The sequence below is a fragment of the Budorcas taxicolor genome, chromosome 25, assembly GCF_023091745.1.
Source record: "Budorcas taxicolor isolate Tak-1 chromosome 25, Takin1.1, whole genome shotgun sequence".
Taxonomy (NCBI): domain Eukaryota; kingdom Metazoa; phylum Chordata; class Mammalia; order Artiodactyla; family Bovidae; genus Budorcas; species Budorcas taxicolor.
The window spans coordinates 38,074,969-38,096,822 of record NC_068934.1 but is presented as its reverse complement, the minus strand read 5'-3'; the positions used below and the strand labels follow the sequence as shown (position 1 = coordinate 38,096,822).

Genomic DNA, 21,854 nt, shown 5'->3' with positions numbered 1-21,854 from the left:
TCTGGTCTCAGCACTGAGAGTGGTAGACCACTTGGCACACAGCTGCTGTGCCATCAAGGACCTTAGAGGCCTTGCTCTCTGGAACTTATTGTCATTTGGGTTCTGTGGGATGAGATCAGGTAGTTATAATTCAGAAGTTACCAAAGGGGAAGCATGTAGATTCCTCAGCAGAATCCCAAATTAGGGTGATGAATCATCTCTCCAAAAAAACTCTGGGAACTAGATATGCCAGGACTCTTAGACAAATTTTGTAGTATTTTAAATACTTTTTAAAGTAGGTCATCTTTAGGATGACCTGCCATTTGGTCTCTGGCTTGGGATGATACCCACAGTTAGAGTGAAATCAAAGGGCCTCTGGGGGACACTGTCCCTCTCCCTTTGACTCATTAGGAGTGAGTAGAGCTCTCTCCCCTCCACATGTGGAGCAGCAATTCCAGCAGGAAGGACATGACTTCCAAGTTTAACCGGAAGTCTCAAGAAGGTCTCGCCCTCCTGTAGGCACTATTCTTTTCCCAGTATTTCTTCCTTCCCTCCTGGGTCCTGTGCACACTTCCCACCTCCTGGTTACTGGGTTCTGAATTTTTCTGCCCTTCAATTGTAGATATCTAGGCAGTCTCACTTGTGGCTCCCTCCCTACCCAGGCCCAATCCCTCACCTGCAAATCGCACTAAAGGAGGGAAAACCAAGACGGGTCTTCCCAGTTCATTCTTCCTAAAAATGTCCACATTCCTTCTGCTTCCAGACACTGTCCTGAGTCATCAACATCTTCAGCTAGATGACTGAGCTTAGGAGAGGAATGGAGATGCAGATTGGGGAAGGGGGTGGTAAGGGTGTCAGAAGTGGGGGACAGTTTTCAGATGACAAGAGATGAGTTGGAGTAAGGAGCATGTGGCCCTCCAATCACTCATTCATTTGGGACCTGCCTAAATCTGTATTCTTGGACTCCTCAGGGTATCACTAAGACAGAACCTTCAAAATGGACTTTCCATAAACCTCTTACTGCAGAAAAAATTCAAACATAACAAATATAAGAAAGAAGAGTGTCATGAACCCTATGTTTCATCATTTGGCATCAATAACTACAAAACTAACTTCTTAGTCCCACAGGTTGTCATAGACTGAAGACTATGCAACATCAAGGTGGTGGCCAATTGGGTTCCCAGCGAAGACATTCTTGACTTGCATCAGTCTTTCTCTTCTTGCTATGTTCTCACATGTGGTGGTGGAAGGGAAGGAAGAGGGAGAATAAGAGAGAAAACGAAGCAGAGGCTACTCCCATCATGAGGGACCACCATCAAAACTTCATGTCAACCTGGGTACTTCCCAAATGCCCTACTTCCTAATACCATCACATTGGCAGTCAAGGGTAAACACAATTCAATCCATAGCAGCTATGCATAGCAGCTATCTGTTTTTAAATCAAGACAAACCATTGTTTCGTTCTCTGTTTTAATGCTTATTCATTTTCCCTGAAGTATTTTAGGGACAAGATGAACATTTCACCACATCTACATAATGAGTATCTGTGGTAGAATGATAGGATATGAAAAAAAAAAAAAAGCTCTTTTGTTCCCCCCCAAAAATGAACATTTTATATCCAGTCCATGTGCAAATTACCCTGATGCTCAAAAAGCAGATGTCTTTTCACAGTTTATTGAAAGAATGTAGTCATATGTTGCACTTGGTTGTTCTCCTTTAGGACTAAATAACTGTTCCTCTCCCAATTTTAATGCCATTCATTTGTTTAAAAAATGGGCGGAAGCATGGTGGTTTGTCTTACAGAATGTCCCACTATTGGTTTTAGAGCAGGAGTCCACAATACCAGCACAGTGGGTCAGGACCAGTACCAGTCTTTGGTCTATTAGGAACCAGACCTCCACAGCAGGAGGTGAGCTGCAGGCCACTGAGTGAGGCTTCAACTGTATTATAGCTGCTCCCCATCACTTTCTCATCACCCACAGAAGAGGGAGTCTAGCTTGTTTTCCTGGAACTCTTTGTAGTTACATAACCTATGCTTAATAGAAACAAAAACAGCTTAAATATTGATGATTATTTTCCTCTCTCAGTGCTCAGAAGGGTGAGTTGGTGTCCTAGCAGTCTATCACAGTGACAAATTAGATGTTTCCTATTAACATTTGGACACATTCAGTCACCTTAAAATTCAATATTAAGAAACTAAGTTTGTGGGATCCAGCCCCACCCTTCATGGCAAATAGAAGGAGAAAATGTCGAAGCACTGACAGATTTCTTCATCTTAGCTTCTAAAACCACTGTGGATGGTGCCTGCAGCCATGAAATCAGAAGACATTAGTTTCTTGGCAGGAAAGCTATGAGAAACATAAATAGTGTGTTGAGAAGCAGAAACATCACTCTGCCCAACAAACTGGTAGATGTCATGCCTTTTCATTCAGATTCCTAAACATTCTGCCCAGTCCCCACTGGTCTTTGAAGTCCCTCAGTTTTCTGGTCCTTCATGATTCCCAAGATTATTTTGTGCATTTCTCTACCCAGTCCAGTAATCAGCCATCTTTTTAAGATCTTCTGATGGGAAATATATCTAGAAGCTACATGTTAGACCTCAGAATAGGCACTGTCATCAAGTTGTTACTACTTCTAGGCTTTACAGAAGTTGGAGGAGGAAGTACCCATTTTCCTTAAAAATTAAAATGAAAATAAATATAATTAGTTGGTACAAACTTATGCTTTCAGTTCAAGTTTTAAGATAGCAGGGTTTGAATTAAACTTGTATATGTTATGTGTGAACCTTTTCTTCTCGCCACTGAAAGGCTTACTTTAAAACATTAGTTTTAATTATCATCTTGCTTTTACTTGTTAACATACATGCGATTCTGTCACAATAACAGAAACAATATGAAGAACAATAAGTGGTTCAATTTTTGCTCGCCTCTGCTGTGATGGTTGTGCAGATGCATGATGGCAACAACTGCAGTACAGAAGTGTGGCGGAGAGGAATAACCTCACGTCCAAATCAGGGGCAGCAAACAAGAGCAGCTACTCTACTTCCAAGGTAAAGAGCAGAGGCTGTAATTTGTTGGAGAGCAGTGAAATGATACCCCACGTCCAAGGTAAGAGAAACCCAAATAAGATGGTAGGTGCTGAGAGAGGGCATCAGAGGGCAGACAGACTGAAACCACATGCGCAGACAACTAGCCAATCTGGCATGCGGACCACAGCCTTGTCTAACTCAGTGAAACTAAGCCATGCCGTGTGGGGCCACCCTAGATGGATGGGTCATGGTGGAGAGGTCTGACAGAATGTGGTCCACTGGAGAAGGGAATGGCAAACCATTTCAGTATTCTTGCCTTGAGAACCCCAAGAACAGTATGATAAACAAAAAGATAGAACACTGAAAGATGAACTCCCCAGGTCAGTAGGTGCCCAATAAGGAGATCAATGGAGAAATAACTCCAGAAAGAATGAAGGGATGGAACCAAAGCAAAGACAACACAAAGCGGTGGGACTGGTGATAAAAGCAAGATTTGATGCTGTAGAGAGCAATATTGCATAAGAACCTGGATTGTTAGGTCCATGAATCAAGGCAAACTGGAAGTGGTCAAACAGGAGATGACAAGAGAGAACACAGACATTCTAGGAATCAGCGAACTTAGATGGACTGGAATGGGTGAATTTAACTCAGATGACCATTATATCTACTACTGCGGGCAGGAATCCCTTAGAAGAAATGGAGTAGACATCATGGTCAACAAAAGGGTCTGAAATGCAGTACTTGGATGTAGTCTCAAAAACGATAGTATGATCTCTGTTCATTTCCAAGGCAAGCCATTCAATATCACAGTAATCCAAGTCTATGTCCCGATGAGTAAGGCTGAAGAAGTTGAAGCTCAACAGTTCTATGAAGACCTACAAGGCCTTCTAGAAAAAACACCCAAAAAATATGTCATTTTCATTGTAGGGGACTGGAATACAAAAGTAGGAGTCAAGAAACACCAGGAGTAACATGCAAATTTGGGCTTGGAGTACAGAATGAAGCAGGGCAAAGGCATTCTGCCAAGAGAATGCAAGGTCATAGCACATACCCTCTTTCAACAACACAAGAGAAGACTCTACACATGGACATCACCAGATGGTTGGCATCAAAATCAGATTGATTATATTTTTTGCAGCCAAAGAGGGAGAAGTTCTATACAGTCAGCAAAAACAAGACTGGGAGCTCTTGGTGGCTCAGATCATGAACTCCTTATGCCAAATTCAGACTGAAATTGAAGAAAGTGGAGAAAAGCACTAGACCATTCAGGTATGACCTAAATCAAATCCCTTAGGACTATACAGTGGAAGTGAGAAATAGATTTAAGGGAGTAGATCTAATAGACAGAGTGCCTGATGAACGATGGATAGAGGTCCATGACATTGTACAGGAGACAGGAATCAAGACCACCCCCAAGGAAAAGAAATCCAAAAAGCCAAATGGCTGTCTGAGGAGGCCTTACAGATAGCTATGAAAAGAAGGGAAGCAAAAAGCAAAGGAGAAAATCAAAGATTTACCCATTTGAATGCAGAGTTATGAAAAATAGCAAGGAGAGATAAGAAACCCTTCCTCAGCGATCAATGCAAAGAAATAGAGGAAATCAACAGAATGGGAAAGACTATAGATCACTTAAAGAAAAGTAGAGATACCATGGGAATATGTCATGCAAAGATGAGCTCAATAAAGGACAGAAATGATATGGACCTAACAGAAGCAGAAGATATTAAGAAGAGGTGGCAAGAGTACACAGAGGAATTGTACAGAAAAGATCTTCATGACCCAGATATAACGATGGTGTAATCACTCACCAAGAGCCAGACATCCTAGAATGTGAAGTCAATGGGCCTTAGGAAGCATCACTATGAACAAAGCTAGTGGAGGTGATGGAATTCCAGTTGAACTATTTCAAATCCTGAAAGATGATGCTGTGAAAATGCTGCACTCAATATGCTAGCAAATTTGGAAAACTCTGCAGTGGCCACAGAACTAGACAACGTCAGTTTTCATTGCAATCCCACAGAAAGGCAGTGCCAAAGATTGCTCTAACTACCACACAGTTGCATTCATGTTACACACTAGTAAAGTAATGCTAAAAATTCTCCAAGCCAGGCTTCAGCAATACATGAATCATGAACTTCCAGATGATCAAGCTGGTTGTAGAAAAGGCAGAGGAACCAGAGATCGTATTGCCAACATCTGATGGATTATTAAAAAAGCAAGAAATTCCAGAAAAACACCTACTTCTGTGCTACTGACTATGCCAAAGTCTTTGACTGTGTGGATCACAATAAAATGTGGAAAATTCTGAAAGTGATGGGAATGCCAGACCACCTGAATTGCCTCTTGAGGAACCTGTATGCAGGTCAGGAAACAGTAGTTAGAACTGGACTTTTAAATGGTGGTGTTGAAGAAGAATCTTGAGTGTCCCTTGGACTGCAAGGAGATGCAGCCAGTCATCCTAAAGGAAATCAGTCCTGAATGTTCACTGGAAGGACTGATGCTGAAGCTAAAACTCCAATCCTTGGCCACCTGATGCAAAGAGCTGACTCATTTGACAAATCCCTGATGATGGTAAAGTTTGAGGGCAGGAGGAGAAGGGGATGACAGAGGATGAGATGGTTGGATGGCATCGTCAACTCAAGGGACATGAATATGTGTGGACTCCAGGTTGATGATGGACAAGGAGGCCTTGTGTGCTGCCATTCATGGGCTCACAAGAGTTGAACATGACTGAGCAACTGAACTGAACTGAAGCTGATGAATATAGTGTCAGATTTCTTTCCCCTTTTTCTTTTGGTTTTCTTTGGTTTTGTTTTTGATGGGCAGGATTTTCTTTTTCCTTAGAAGATATTCCACTCTGAATGTAGAGTCATAAGTCTGAATTTTAAAGCCACTTAAGTAATGTGTTGTTATAGGTAGATAGTCAACATCTTGATGCAATTAGATTTATTAGTCTTTTGTTTGTTTGTTTGTTTTCAATTTGTTCAGTTCAGTTCAGTACTTCAGTTGTGTCCGTCTCTTTGCAACGCCATAGACTACAACAGGCAAGGCTTCCCTATCCATCACCAACTCCTGGAGCTTTCTCAAGCTCCTGTCCATCGACTTGGTGGTGCTATCCAACCATCTCATCATCTGTCTTCCGCTTCTTTTTCTTGACTTCAATTTTTCCTAATATCAGGGTCTTTTCCAATGAGTCAGCATGTTTACTATGCATTCACTCTCTTTTAAAATCAACCAACATGAATTAAATTCCTTTCTGTCCCTACTGCACTCCCAACTCTAGGCCAGAAACAACCCTGCAGACTAAAGGCTGATTCCAGCACATCACTGTAGAGATTATGTTCCCACTGTTTTTTTCAGGAAAATAAAATTAGTTGCTCACATTAAAATTAGAAGATTGTACATAAATATCCAAACTTCTGATTTTCTTGAAAACATGGCCAACTGGCCTGCTTTCGAGCATGGGTGAAGTGGAAGAAAGGCTGCTAACAGAGGTAAGGCCTGTGCTGCCCATATTCCAACATGGCCACCTAGTCCTAGTATCATATCTCCTGCCTCCTGGGGCCATGACTTTGTTAGAACTAGACTTCTAGCTCTATTAAGATAAAGACTACTTTTGTCTTGATCAACTTTGACTTTGAAGCCTTTAACCCAGAACCTAGCACACAGTTCTTCCTTGTACAGTTGTTGGATGCTATAAAATAGCTTGTGGATGCATCTGACATTTCTTCCAATACAGAAACCATGCAACTGAAGTACTGCTCTGCCCTAAATCTTTGATGCAGCCTGGCATCATAAGTGCCCCTAAGTCTGCCATTAGACCAACTACCTAAACCCAGTTGTATGTCCCTGGGCTGTCCCTGAAGTCTTCACTTTGCCATTTGACAACTTATCATCCTAGCAATGTCCTCAGCAAAGAAGAGGGCAATGCATATCTCACAAAGTCAGCAATGCATATCTCACAAAGTAGCTAGGAAGATCACATGAAACCACACATGTCGAGCATGGCCCCTAATATCCATTTTCATGATGTTGTTAGCAGTTTTTTCTCCCAGTAGCCTGGTTTTCGATCTTCTTAGATGTCCATGCAGATCAGCTTGATTTTTGAGCCAAGATTCAAGGAAGAGATTACAGCTCAATTCTCTGTATTCTGAAAAGCTTCAAAGTCCATTCGCCAAGGACACTGAAGAAGGTAAAGTTTTTATCGAAACCTTTGTGTTTTTTTCAGATCTTTAATGGCCTGAAGGGGAAAACTAGGGTAGGTCAGAGCATATATAACTAGGGGCTCCCAGTCACCACTACACACTAAGAACCTAAACTTCCCTGAGTACTTGGAGCCAGAAAAGAAGCATGAAGTGGCTTGTGCTCCTTGGGCTGGTGGCCTTCTCAGAGTGCATAGTCAAGTAAGTATGGGGACTGTATGTCACATCATATTCCTTTATCTGATTTTTATTTTCATCTGATTATTCTTCCACCCATCAGGTTTAGAAGGGAATGGAATATTTCCCTAAGAGTCTTAAAGTTCAACTCTGACTTATTGATAAGTAACTTGCTATAGGAACTGTGGATCCCAAGGTCTTTGTGTAGACTAGGGTTGCACAACACTTGGGGTCTAGTCAGGTCATGACCTGTTGAAAATGCAACTCCTTGCAACTGTTCAGTGCCCAGTCTATGCAAATGGTGATGTGGTCCTATGGAATAGCACTTCTCTACATTTTGCTCAACATGTCCTCTTTTTTCCCTGTCTACTTCAGTGTGTATATGCCTATATCTGCATCTCTGTATCACTGTCATTTATCTCTCCATCTCTTTGGAAGTCACTGAGAGTCTATTTCTCTTTGTGTTGTTTGCTTTTAATTTTTCATTTGACTCTTACTTCCTTCTAAAGCCTCTGAATTTCCCTTTCTTGTACCCTACATCTTGGATTCTTCTTCCAACTCTCTCTTCTCCTTCAACTTGGAGAAAGATAAACTGTCATATATCTGACAAGCAGTGTGACAACATCCAACTCAGAAAACTCTTGCATTTCAAGTTTCTCCCTTGTAAAATAGAATAAAAGTCCCCCTTCTACTTCTCTTCTTGAGGTTCTTTGAGAAGGAATGAGTGGGATGGCAACAGCAATGCTAATGGCTGTCATTGTTGACACTTCCTATTTATCAGGTTCCTAATATCCATTACTTCAATTATCCCCAAGATATTCTATTTGGAGGGTTTGTACTGTTACATTTCACCATTTTGCTGAAGGGGACACCGAGGCACCTCATGGTCATATGGCTTACATAAGATGGCAGAGAGAACCTGTATTCAAATCTATGTCTTTGCCATGGTATATGCATAATATTCTGATAATAATGTGCCTCATAAAAATGATTAGAAAACACACAGGGCCATTACAATGACAGTTATACCTTAACACTGACAGCTAATTGTAGCATCTTCTTTGTTTTCTTTGTCAAATGCTCGGTGAAAGAATACCTCTAAGGAGAGTGAAGACCATGAGAAAAACCCTCAGTGGTAAAAACATGCTGAACGATGTCTTGAGGGAGCATGCTTACAGACTGCCCCAGATTTCTTTTCGTGGTTCAAATCTAACTATTCACCCACTGAGAAACATCAGAGATGTGAGTATTTTGGGATGATGGTGCTCCACAGTGCTCCCTGGTGCTCTAGCTTAGCATGGGGCTCATCTGGAGGTGCCAGGTGGGATGTTGGGGTTGGGGTTCCTGCAGGAGGCCGAGACACTGGAAAACAGGAACCCCACCCAGAGGAGAAGGCATTCTCATCCTCAACTGTTGGTCTTTGTGACTGGGCCTGGCCATTACCAGGTGGCAGGGAAATAAATATCCATTTCTTTGTCAAACATGTGTCATTAGTTTGAGGGTGGTTGTTCCTTAGGAACTAGGTGAGCCACTCAGATACAGATGAAGAGTGAGCCATCAGTGATTAAAAGGTAGAATCCACTGCAAAGCAATTGTGAATCCCCAGGTAGAGGAATTTGGTTTCCACAGATGCAAGAACAGCAGGAAAAATTTACTGAACCTGTATTCCGTGTATGGCCATAAGAATCTAACACAGTGCTCACTGTTTTTCGATTAGAAAAGGGCTTATTTTGTCTTCAAAAATGCCCACGCCAGCCTGAGAGATAGGCAAAGAGTAAATACCTGTCAAATGAAAGGGTCACCTGTGTGGTGTTGATTGGATGTGGTCTGAGTTTAGAGGGAGTGACTGGAGTTGATCAAGAAGGACCTCCTGGAGAAGGGGGTCCTAAGGCTTGGTTTGAAGAGACTACAGAGCTTCTCAAATGAAGGCCCAAGGACTTCCCTGGGTGTCCAGCAGTCCTGGAGGTCCAGTGGTTATGCCTCTGGGCTTCCCATGCAGGAGGTACCACTTCAACGCCTGTTCATAGAGTCAATATCTTGCTTACAATGTAGCACAGGAAATATATATCAAATGCAGATAATTCTGTGACCAAAGTCTGTGAATTGAACGGTGGTTAGAAAGTGTTCTCAAGAGATATGTGACACCAGAGGGAGTCATCAGTGTGGGAACAGAGGGTAGCCAGTTCTGCACTAACCCACTCCCTCCTTCTCCCTGTAGATACTCTATGTGGGTAATATCACCATTGGAACACCCCCTCAAGAATTCCAGGTTGTCTTTGACACAGGCTCATCTGACTTGTGGGTGCCCTCCGACTATTGCAACAGCTCAGCCTGTTGTGAGTACAGACACACCTTACCCAGACCATCTTTCCCTTGCCCTGCCACCCTTTTTTCCACCCTTGGCACCTGATGACACTCATCTCTTGTGTCTGCAGCTACACACATTAGGTTCAGACATCTTCAGTCTTCCACCTTCCGGCCTACCAATAAGACGTTCAGGATCATCTATGGAGCTGGGACAATGAAAGGAGTTGTTGCTTATGACACAGTTCGGGTAACATTGTAAAAAATGCTGAGTCAGGACTGGATATGTGGTGACCACTGCTTGCAAAACAGATGCAGGACCATGTGGCAGGACACTTCCTAGCCTAACTCCCATAGATATTGGCCATCTTATTCACAGGATCATGTCTCTGGGGTGGCAGTGCCCATGGTGACACAGGAGCAAACAGATTAGCTAACCCAGAGTGTGGCTTGAGGTGTGGACTTCAGCTCCTCTGCCCATGAGCAGTTCAAGGTTCATTTCGCTTGGAGCAAGAAGGGATAAAAGCAGCCACTTTTATATTAGCAGACTGTTCCAGCCACTTTCAGGTGATAACTGGTTTAATTCTGCAACAACCCCACAAAGCAGTTACTCTGATTAGCTCATGAGACATATCAGGAAACTGAGGTCCAGACAGCAAGGGCCTTGCTGAGAGGACACATGCGGTAAAGGGTGGAGTTAGGCTGGCTATTCAGGACTGAAGTTGTGGTGGGGTGTTTGGGGACAGGATAAAACTGATCTGGGGACCCTTGGGGCAGTCAAGGGCTTCAGGTATCCAGAATGGGAAACTGGAGGCCTGAGAAGTCAAGGGGCCTGATAAATGAGTTCTCACTCTAGAGGACCCTTGAGAATCTAATAAATCTATGGCTTGCCTCCCCCAAAATACTTGAGTAGTTCCCCTCTCTCTCTTTTTCTCTCATACATGCTCACAGAAATATACACATATCCCCCAACGTGAATTCCCCAGATAGTAATTTCATAGAACCCTGCAAGCAAGATTGTGCTTTTGTTTCTGTCTTCCTGGACAGATGCAGAATCCACAGTACCTTACAGAGAATGCAGTCCATTCCTGTCATTAGGTCACAGTGATGCCAAAGAGAAGGCTATCTTGCTCTCGATTGTGTTGTCCATAAGGTGGCACCAATGGGACCTGGCCTGACTCTTGGTTGCCCCACCTGGACAGAAGCCATGAGGCCAATTTGACTCACTCAGGTGGTGTTTTTCAGAGGGGCAGATGTTTTAAAATTCACAGCATCTCTCAAATGGAATCCCAATTCCCCTTCCACCTTGCTCTGTCTGTGGGCAACCAAAGACAGAGCCCAGCCTTAATTCTTCTCTGAAGATCTAATGGCAATGCACCCCAGTCCAGTCCTAGCCCCACTTCATGTATCTGTAAGTGGGAACACTCTTCTCTCCCACAGATTGGGGACCTAGTAAGTACTGACCAGCCATTCGGTCTAAGCGTGGCAGAATACGGGTTTCAGGGCGGAAGATCTGATGGCATCTTGGGCTTGAATTACCCAAAGCAATCCTGGTCTAGAACCATCCCCATCTTTGACAAGCTGAAGAATGAAGGTGCCATTTCTGAGCCTGTTTTTGCCTTCTACTTGAGCAAGTAAGTCTGAGATGGACAATTCCTTTCTCCAAATTAGCTGTAAGATGCTTTCAGTTGCACAGAAATTATAGAACACTTGATAAAGAAGTATCCTGAGAGTAATATAAGCAAGGATAACTATACCTGGCTTCACCACTGGCTTTTATAAATAAAATTTTATTGGAACACAACCCTACTCCTGGGCTCAAGACCAGTAACTTGGTCTAGGGGGTGAGTCATGAGGGAGGCAAAAGGAAGACAACAGGAAACAAGTTGGAGGAAAAAGCATTACAATTTGCTTATGATTTTGATAAGGAAGGAAAGAGAAGGATGGTGGATATCTTTCCTTCCTCATTAGCATTTAAAAGAGAGCCCAGGAATAGCTCCCCAATTTGTGGAGCCAGAGAGACATGAAAGTGTGGGACACAAAAGTGTGGGACCCCTCATTCAAGAAATATTAGGCATTTCAAGACAGAGAGAGCAGAGGTGGGATCCCTTCTGAGTGTGGGGCCCTTTGGACATTGTAGGTCACAGGCCAGTGGCGCCAACTCTGGGTGACCTGAACACACACCCTTAGAACTCCCAGGCCTTGATTTTCCTGAAAAAAGATAAGGTGGACACAGGAAAAGCCAAAACATTTCAGCGCCATGTCCTCTGAGGGTGTCTGAGCACTCAGGTCGCTGAAGGTCCAGCGTGTCTTCAGAAGACATAGTGGGTGGAGCTCAGACAAGTGATTCAGCTTCTAAGCTTCGCTGTGCCGCTCATGAGACAGTAACAGACCTCAGTCTGGATCTCTATCTCTTCTGGACTCGATTTCTGCATCTGTACATGGAGAACTTATTAGGGCCTTGATGGTTGGACCAGCACAGCTCTCAGACAGTGCTGTTGTTACTGGCCTCCAAGGATCCCCCCTCACTTCTCTCTACAGAGACGAGCAGGAGGGCAGTGTGGTGATGTTTGGTGGGGTGGACCACCACTACTACAAGGGAGAGCTCAACTGGGTACCATTGATCCAAGCAAGTGACTGGACTATACCTGTAGACCGGTAAGCCTCTCCCTCTGAGGGTCAGCCCAAGTGATGCTCCTGCTAATGTACATGGACAGAGGCAGACACACACACATGCATTCTCAGACACACAGTCACACAGACATGTACACCACCCACAACGACACAGACACAGAGACACTTGGAAACATACAAGCAGACATATATAAACCTACACAGAGACACATAAAAACATACATAGCTAGTCAGAGACACACAAGCACTCACAGAGACACGTACAAACACACATACAAACAAACACACAAGCACATAGATACACAAACAACCCATGGGTTCATAATGCCCAGGACTTCTGAGCAAGGCTCTGCCAGGGTGCTAAAAGGATCCAGAGAGGTCTGTGCAGCTGGGATAGGGCTGCACCCACTACGCTTTGAGGTGGGAAGCATGGTAGAGGACTCTATAGTGTGGTGAACAGAGGATCAGGGAAAAATTTACCAGCCTGAACAGAGTTATGATAAGATGACCAACTGTCCAGGGCTACCTAGGACGTAGGAAGTTCTCAGTACAGATAAATGTCATTTTAAAAACAGGGACACTACTGAGAAAATGGAGAAACTGGTCTTCTTAGGGAGCAGCTACCCAGCAGTGGATAGAGGTTGGCTGCAGTCTTAAGATGTGAAAGCAGTGTTCATGGGCACACAGTGGGGCAGTGGCTATAACAGAGAATCAGGAAGGAGGGATCCAGGAGTGTCCTGAGGACAGAAGCATAATTCATATGGTTCTGTGTGACACCCGAATACAAAAGCTGACTTATCCTTTGGAGTTTGTGTGGGCTAGTCATGTATTTCCTGGCCAGGGTCTCAGAGTCTGAGCTGGTTGTAGGAGCAATGCTGGGAGATACCCTCTCCCAGAGGAGCCCCTCTCTCCCCCTACTATAAGAATCTGCTGCCCCTGTGAATCTCCATCTTCACTCTGTGTGCAACATGTTATTTGTTTCCCACCAGATACAGCTCTCTGGAGGTTTCTTATTGTTTTCTCAGTCTCATTCACTCATTGAACAGACAAGCATTGGGCATCTACTGTGTGCCAGGCACTTTAGGGATGCAAGGAGAATAAAACTCGCCCTCACATCTAAGAAGGCAGATGTACATGAAGTAACTCACCCACATAGTGAATTGTGACTTTGGTACATGCTAGACATGAGGAGGAGAAGGCACTGGCAACTCACCAAAGTACCTTGCCTGAACAATCCCAGGGACGGCAGAGCTTGGTGGGCTGCTCTTTATGAGGCTGCATAGAGTCGGACACGACTGAAGTGAATTAGCATCACCAGCAGCAGCAGACATGAGGAAGGGTCTACAGAGAGTGACCAAGACAGGAGACTGATAAACACCAGGGGAAAGACTTCCCTGAATCAATGACAATTAAATGGGAATCTGGGAGATGAGAAAAAATTAGCTAGTCAAAGGGGAGTGGAGTCTTCTAGGAATGAAGGCCAGCTTGTGTCAAGGTACAAAATATCCTGGTGTTTTCAAGTACTGCATTCGAGGATGTCAAGAAAGGTGCTGTGTTGAGGGCAAAGGAAAAGAGGGCGAGAGATGAAGAGCTGTTTACAAGACAGTCAGGAAGGGAGCAACTCTGTGGAGACTCACAGTGACCTTGTTGCCCCCTTTCTTCCATTGTCTCTCAGCATCACCATGAAAAGAGAGGTTATTGCTTGTTCTGATGCCTGCGCGGCCATGGTGGACACCGGGGCATCACATATCCAAGGCCCAGGAAGACTGGTCGATAACGTACAAAAGCTCATTGGCGCCAAGCAACGGGGTTCCAAGGTGACGGGTCATGCCCCAGGGTCACTCCCAGTCTCCGCATATAAGAAGGATCTCCATAGTCAACCTCTCACATTCTCTCAATAACAGCACTATGTTTCATGTTCTGCGGTCAATACTCTGCCCTCTATTATCTTCACCATCAATGGCATCAACTACCCAGTGCCAGGTCGAGCCTACATCCTCAAGGTGAGGGGACAATACTGAGGGTTGGTTCTCAAACTGGAGGTTGCAGGGACCCTTGGGCTGCTGCTGGGAGGAGCACGCGGGTGGCGGCCATGTCACACCATTGCGGTTAATCAGCTACACTCCAATACAAAATAAAGGTTTTTTCTTAGATTCAGGAGTAGAACCAGCATTCTCCACAGAGAAACAAGGAGCGGAAGTCAGAAGGAAAGAAACAGGGAGTGAGGGGAACTATGGACACACTTGTTCTTTTCTAAATAATTATATTGAAGTGTGACTGATCTTCTTGTTGCATTAAGTTCTGGTGCACAACAATGTGACTCAGTTATACTATAAAAATGTTTTTCCTTATTCTTTTTCAAGTGATTTATCGCTGAATATTGAATATAGTTCCTTGTGCTCTATAGTAGGACTTTGTTGTTTTACATTCCTCTGTTTCCCCACTTCCCAGTCCTCCACTCACCACACCCTTCCTCATGACAACCTGATGTCTTGGCCCTCGTTGGTTTTGGATGAACTCTCATATACCCTGCTGCTGAGAAAACCCCTTGATACTTACCAAAAGAGGGAAATAAAATAAAGAATTTTGCTGGGTCTGGATATTGGAGGGAGTCACTGGTAAGGGCTCATGCTGACTGGTGTGTGTCTCTGACTCCCCCAGGATTCCAGAGGCCGCTGCTATACCGCCTTTAGAGCGAAAAGAGTGAGGACATCTACAGAGTCCTGGGTCCTGGGTGACGTCTTCCTGAGGCTTTATTTCTCGGTCTTTGATCGAAGAAATGACAGGATTGGCCTGGCACCGGCAGTGTAAAAGACTGGAGTGGTTCAGGAATCAGTAAGGCTGTTCCTAACACACACTCACTCACAGTTTGGGCACTCCTGCCCAGGATGCTGGTGAACTGTATTTGGTGTTCTGTACACCCTATTCTCAGTAAAGAATAAAGGGTTTCACTCTTAATGGTGTTGAAGCAAATGTTGCCTCTGTTTGTGTCTGGATGTGAAGGATCTAGAGCCAAGTCTGAATCAAAATTGAGAGGAGCCCCACTCCAACTGGCTTCAAGGAAAAGGGAGACTCATTGAAATGATTCTGCGAATCCAGGATACAAGACTCAGAGCAAATACAAAGGTCTCAGTGACTGGAACCAAGAAATCAGAAGTCATCAATTCTCTTTCACCCTCGCTATTTCCCTTCACTCTTTTTCGATGGTCTTAGCCTGGCAACATTTTTCCTTAAGGCTTCTACACCTAGTGAGGGAGTTCAAGCTACCTGCCCTAAGGTGTTAAATCCTGAAGGCATCTCCTAGTAAGGAAAAAGGATTGCAGACATCAGAGTTCAAGGGTGTTCTCTGAATGACCCACCTCAGTTCACATGTACAGCCCCAGATCAGCCATCCTGTCAGGGACATGGTGTCTTATGATTGGCTTTACATTGTCTTTGGCCCTGACTCAGCAGCAACATGATTGTTAATTTCCTCCAGAACTACATGACTGTAGCTGGAGAGAGGCGGCCCCAAGGATAGCAACTGGCAGATGGTCTAGGCCATGGAAGAGTTTGTGATGACACATAAACTCCACCGCCTCCTCATTCAGAGGAATTATAAGGGGTGATGAAATAGACTCTCTTCATCCCATCTCAGACGAACTTATCACTGGGCTTCTCCTCCAAGGGATGTTGAGTGAGGTGCTTCATTCAAAGCTGGTTCCCTCTTTTTCCAACACCCCAGTCACCAGCTCTCTGCCACATATGCCTGCTCTGTCCTTTCCAGTCCTACCTGGTAAGTGGTGGTCCCAGTGGATCCCTGAGCCATCCGCCTCTTCCAGGGCCCAGAATGCCCCTTCCTTGGCCTCCAGTGCTGTTGGGGAAAATGCAACGCCTGCATCAGGGAACCCAAGGTACATAGAGCCTTCAGCCTTTCTGACCTTCCTCCAGGGGTGGAGCTACAAAGTATTTGCTTGGAGCTGCCATGGTTAGGCTCTTTTGCAGTGGAAGAATCCATTCTTTCCACCTGGAGGCCCTCAGTAGATGCCTCAGCTGAGTCAGCAGGCGTCATAAGTTGATTTTCTTTCAGATTGACTGGTTTGATCTCCTTGTTGTATAAGGGACTCTCAAGAATCTTCTCAAGCACCACAGTTCAAAAGCTTGATTCTTCAGCATTCACACTTTCTTATGGTCTAGATCACTCATCTGTACATGATTACTGAAATATCATAGCTTTGACACTACAGACCTCTGTAGCAAAGTGAGGCTCTGCTTTTTAATACACTATGCAAGTTTTTCATAGCCTTTCTTCCTTCCAAGAAGTAAGTGTCTTTTAATTTTGGGCTGCAGTCAAGGTCCATTGTGGTTTTGAAGCCCAAGAATATAAAATTTGCCACTGTTTCCATGTTTCACTCATCTATATGGCATGATGTGGTGGGACCAGATGCCATGAATGTTGAGTATATTTTTGTGAAGAGTTTTTTGAATGTTGAGTTTTAAGCCAGTTTTTGCATCTCCTCTCCTCATCAAGAGGACTTTATTTCTTCTTTGCTTTCTGCCATTAGGGCAGTGTCATCTTCATATCTGTGGATGTTGATATTTCTCCCAGCAGTCTTTATTCCAGCTTGGGATTTATGCAGTCCATCATATTGAATGATGTATCCTATATAGAAGTTAAATAACCAGAGTGAGAATGTACACCTTGTCATGCTTCTTTCCCAGTTTTAAATTTTCCAGTTGTTCTGCATATGATTCTAACTGTCGCTTTTTGACCTACATACAGACTTTTCAGGAGACAGGTAAGGTGATCTGGTACTCCCATTTCCTTAAGAATTTTCCACAGTTTGTTGTGGTCCTTTTTGTGAAAGGCTTTGGCATAATCAGTGAAGCAGACAGAAATGTTTTCTGGGATTCCCTTGCTTTCTCTATGGTCCAGTGGATGTTGCCAATTTGATCTCTGGTTCCTGAAACCAGTCTGTACATCTGAAAGTTCTCAGTTAATGTAGTGTTGAAGCTTAGCTTGAAGGATTTTGAACATTACCTTGCTAGCAAGTGAGATGAGTGAAATTGCATGATAATTTGAACATTCATTGGAATTGCCTTTCTTTTGGATTGGAATGAAAATTGACCTTTTCCAGCACTGTGGCCACTGCTGAATTTTCCAAATTTGCTGTCATATTGAATGCAGCACTTTTGCAGCCTCATTCTTTAGGATTTTTAAATAGCTCAACTGGAATTCCATCACCTCTCCTATCATTGTTTGTAGTAATGCTTCCTAAGGCCCACTTGACTTCATACTCCAGTATATCTGGCTTTACATGAGTGACACAAGCATCATCCCTATCCCAATCTTTTGTTTTTGTACAGTTCTTCAGTGCATTCTTGCCACCTCTTCTTAATCTCATCTGCTTCTGTTAGCTGTTTGACTTTTCTGCCCTTTATTGTGGCCATCCTTGCATGAAGTGTTCCTCTGGTAGCTCCAATTTTCCTGAAGTGATCTAAACTCTTTACATTTCTATTATTTTCCCCTAATTCTTACAGTGTTCAATATGAGGACTTTCTTATATCCCCTTGCCATTCTCTGGAAATCTGCATTCCATTTAGTATATCTTTCCCTTTCTCCTTTGCCTTTCACTTCTCTTATTTTCTCAGCTGTTTCTAAGGCCTCCTCAGGTAACCCCCTTTCCTTCTCACATTTGTTTTTCTAAGGCCTCCTCAGGTAACCCCCTTTCCTTCTCACATTTGTTTTTCTTGGGAATGGTTTCTGTGACCACCTCCTGTACAATGTTACAAACCTCCATCCATAGATCTTCAGGCTTCCAGACCTAATCCCTTGAATCTATTTTTCATCTCCACTATAAAATCATAAGGTATTTGATTTGGGTCATAGCTGAATGTTCTACTGGTTTTCCTTACTTACCTCAATTAAAGCCTGAATACTGCTTGCTTCTGCCTAAACATTGTTGCCAGATCACCACCCACCACTCCCAGTGGGTGTGGAGCAAAACCACACAATTTGAGGACTTTTACCATGGGTTTGTGCTTGGCTTTTCATGTGCTTATCTGTATGACCTTGATCAAGTGCCTTAACCTCAGTTTGCTCATCTGGTCAATGGGCATGATGATGATAATTCCACCTCTAGATGCATGTGTGCCTGCTAAGAAGAGGTGGCCCTGAGAGGGCTTACTGAGTTCCTGAGTCTGGAAAAAATATGAATTATTCTGCCACCTGGGGAGATGGAAATCTTCTGTTTGGAGGGTATGCCTGCCATCCCCAAAGCTAAATACTGATTCAAGCCAAATGACATCTGTCTCTGAACCTGACTCAGAACTCTGACTGAGCCGATGCTTCTGTTTTCTGGGTCCCAACAAGAGCGAATCATTACTGGCTCAGATTCCTCCCTTCCCAGGCTTACCAGTCAGCGTTTCCTTGTCAACTAATTCTAGCCTGAAATTACACTGCAAGGAGAGTTGTAAGGCTGTTGGTCTCTTTTCGGTTTCCCACACCTCCAGTGTAGCAACAAGTAGCTGTTATGGCTTCTTTTCATGGCAACAAGTATGGCAACCTGTACAGTCAATCTCAGACTGTTTAATGAAACTGTCCCCATTTGGTCACTCATGTTTAAATTACCTACAGTTGCCTTAGAAACCTTCCTATGCTTGCTGTTTAACTAACATATATGTGCAGACTTGATCTAGTCTTCTTTCCCAAGTATGATTCCAACCATGCAATGAAGTAACCAGACATTTAATCATCTAGCCACAGGAATTGACAAAAACAAACCACCCATCCATTTCTTGCTTGCCCCCAAACAACTTTGAAGTGATCTGCTGAAACAATGTGATAAATTGGCATGTACACTCCAGAAGGGACACTTTTTCTGGATCCGTTTTGCACCTAGTGCCAGATGTCTACAACAAGCCTCGCCCTCCAGCAGCCAGGCACCTGGTTTTTGCAGGCTCAGCCCACTCCAGATCCCTTCAACATCCATCAGCAAAATCTAGAGAACAAACCCAGTCAAAGCTCTCTCTCCTGAAGAAAACAGTTTTTTGTTTTTTTTAGAACACAATTTTTGGTAAAACATTCAAAATCTTGTGCTCCTTACCTTGGATTCAAGGACCTGCACCAGAGGATGGGAAGCCTCCCCTTCCAACTAAATCTTTCTCCACTCCAACCAGGACCAGAGTCTTCAATGGGCCCTATGTCCTCATTGGTATCGTTCAGTTGCTAAGCCATGTCTGACTCTTTCTGATTACATGTTCAGCAGCAAAACAGGCCTCCCTGTCTTTCACTATTTCGTGTAGTTTCCTCAAACTCATGTCTTTGCGTAAGCAATGCCATCTCATACTCATATCTCTCTCTTTCTGCCCACAATCTTTCCCAGCTTCAGGGTCTCTTCCAAAGAACTGGGTCTTGACATCATTGGCCTAAGTGTTGGAGCTTCATCTTCATCATCAGTCCTTCCATTGAATATTGCTCTACCACTTCCAAAACAAAACTCATGTTTCCAATCATCTAACAATATTGAACGTTGATAAAGTTTAATAGAAGTGGGATCTGGTCCTCTGGAAAATCCCAGCACTGCCGCCCTGCCTTTCTCTTACCATTCTCTCCACCTGGCATTGAATTGCTTCCCTACAGCTTCTCCAGCTTGAAATGGCCTGCTGACCCAAAATTGTTAACTATCCAGTAATTGTTCCTTCCTCCTTCCTTAAATACGTCTGTCTGCTCCCTGATTGTCCTCTGTACATCAGTTCAGTTCAATCTTTCAGTCATGTCCACTCTTTGCTATATCACGGGGTGCAGCATGCCAGGCTTCCCTGTCCACCACAAACTCCCAGAGCTTGCTCGAACTCATGTTCATCAAGTTGATCATGCCACCCAACAATTTCATCTTCTGTCTTCCCCTTTGTCTCCTGCTTTTAATCTTTTCACCATCAGGGTCTTTTATAATGAGTTAGTTCTATCCATCAATTGGCCAAAATAATAGCGGTTCAGCTTCAGCATCGGTCCTTCCAATGAATATTCAGGACTGATTTCCTTTAAGATGCACTGGTTGGATTTCCTTGCATTCCAAGGGACTCTCGAGAGTCTTGTCCAGCACACAGTGAAAAAACATCAGTTCTTTAGTACTCAGCTATCTTTATGGTCCATCTCTCACATCCACTCAGGACTTCTGGAAAAACCATAGCTTTGACTCTACAGATCTTTACTGGTAAAGTAATGTCTATGCTTTTTAGTATTCTGTCAAGGTTTTTCATAGCTTTTCTTCCAAGGACCAAGTGTATTTTTTTTTCCATAGCTGCAGTCACTATCTGCAGTTATTTTGGAGCCCAGGGAAATAAACTCTGTCACTGTGTTCATTGTTTCTCCATGTATTTGCCTTGAAATAATGGAACTGGATGCAGTAATCTTCGTTTTTTGATCTGTACGTACCTAATCAAGACCATCCCACAGAAAAATAATTGCAAAAAGGCAAAATGATTGTCTGATGATGCCTTAGAAGTAAGTTAGAAAAAAAGAGGAGCATAGGCAAGAGGGGAAAGAAACACATGCAAATCTGAATGCAGAGTTCCAAAGATAGCAAGAAGAGATTTTAGAAAAGCCTTCCTAAGTGATCAGTGCATAGATATAGAGGAAAACAACAGAATGGGAAAGATCAGAGATCTGCTCAAGAAAATTAGAGGTAGAGAAGGATCGCTTCATGCAAAGATGGGCCAAATAAAAGACAGAAATGGCATGGACGTAAGAGAAGCAGAATATGTTAAGAAGAGGTTGAAAGAATATATAGAAGAACTATACAAAAAGAATATTAATGATCCAGATAACCACGATGGTGTGATCACTCACCTAGAGCTAGACATCCTGAAATGTGAAATCAAGAGGGCCTTTAGAAGCATCACTACAAGTAAAGCTAGTGGTTGTGATAGAATTGCAGTTGAACTATTTCAAATCCTAAAAGACGATGCTGTTAAAGTGCTTACTTAATACTCTAGCAAATTTGGAAAACTCAGTAGTGGCCACGGGATTGGAAGGGTTGTTTTCATTGCAATCCCAAAGAAAGGCGATTTCAAAGAATGTTCAACTACAAACACTTGCCCTCATCTCACATACTACCAAAGTAATTTCTCCAAGCAAGTCTTCAACAGTACATGAACTGTGAAATCCCATATGTTCAAGCTGGATTTAGAAAAGGCAGAGGAACCAGAGATCAAATTGCCATCATCCATTGGATCATAGAAAAAGCGAGAGAATTCCAGAAATATACTACTTCTGCTTTATTGACCGTATAAAAGTCTTTGACAGTGCAGATCACAACAAACTGTGGAAAACTTACTGAGATTGGCATACCAGACCATCGTGCCTGCCTTCTGAGAAATCTGTATGCAGGTCAGGAAGCAATAGTTAGAACTGAACATGGAAGAGCAGACTGGTTCCAAATCAGGAAAGAAGTAAGTAAAGGCTGTATATTGTCACCCTGCTTATTTAAATTATATGCTGAGTACATCATGTGAAGAGCCCAACTGAATGAAACACAAGCTGGAATCAC

At 43.4% G+C, this 21,854-nt stretch overlaps 1 protein-coding gene across 1 annotated transcript; it reads left to right on the top strand.

The window, feature by feature from the left end:
- Positions 1-7,318: 7,318 nt before the first annotated feature.
- LOC128068974 (pregnancy-associated glycoprotein 4-like) lies at positions 7,319-15,135 on the top strand. The gene is made up of 9 exons (XM_052662253.1): positions 7,319-7,410; positions 8,478-8,628; positions 9,605-9,722; positions 9,822-9,940; positions 11,131-11,324; positions 12,232-12,348; positions 14,000-14,141; positions 14,229-14,327; positions 14,986-15,135. Exons 1-9 carry the CDS (start codon positions 7,358-7,360, stop codon positions 15,133-15,135), a joined length of 1,143 nt encoding a protein of 380 aa, XP_052518213.1. The 5' UTR covers positions 7,319-7,357.
- The last annotated feature ends 6,719 nt before the right edge of the window (positions 15,136-21,854 follow it).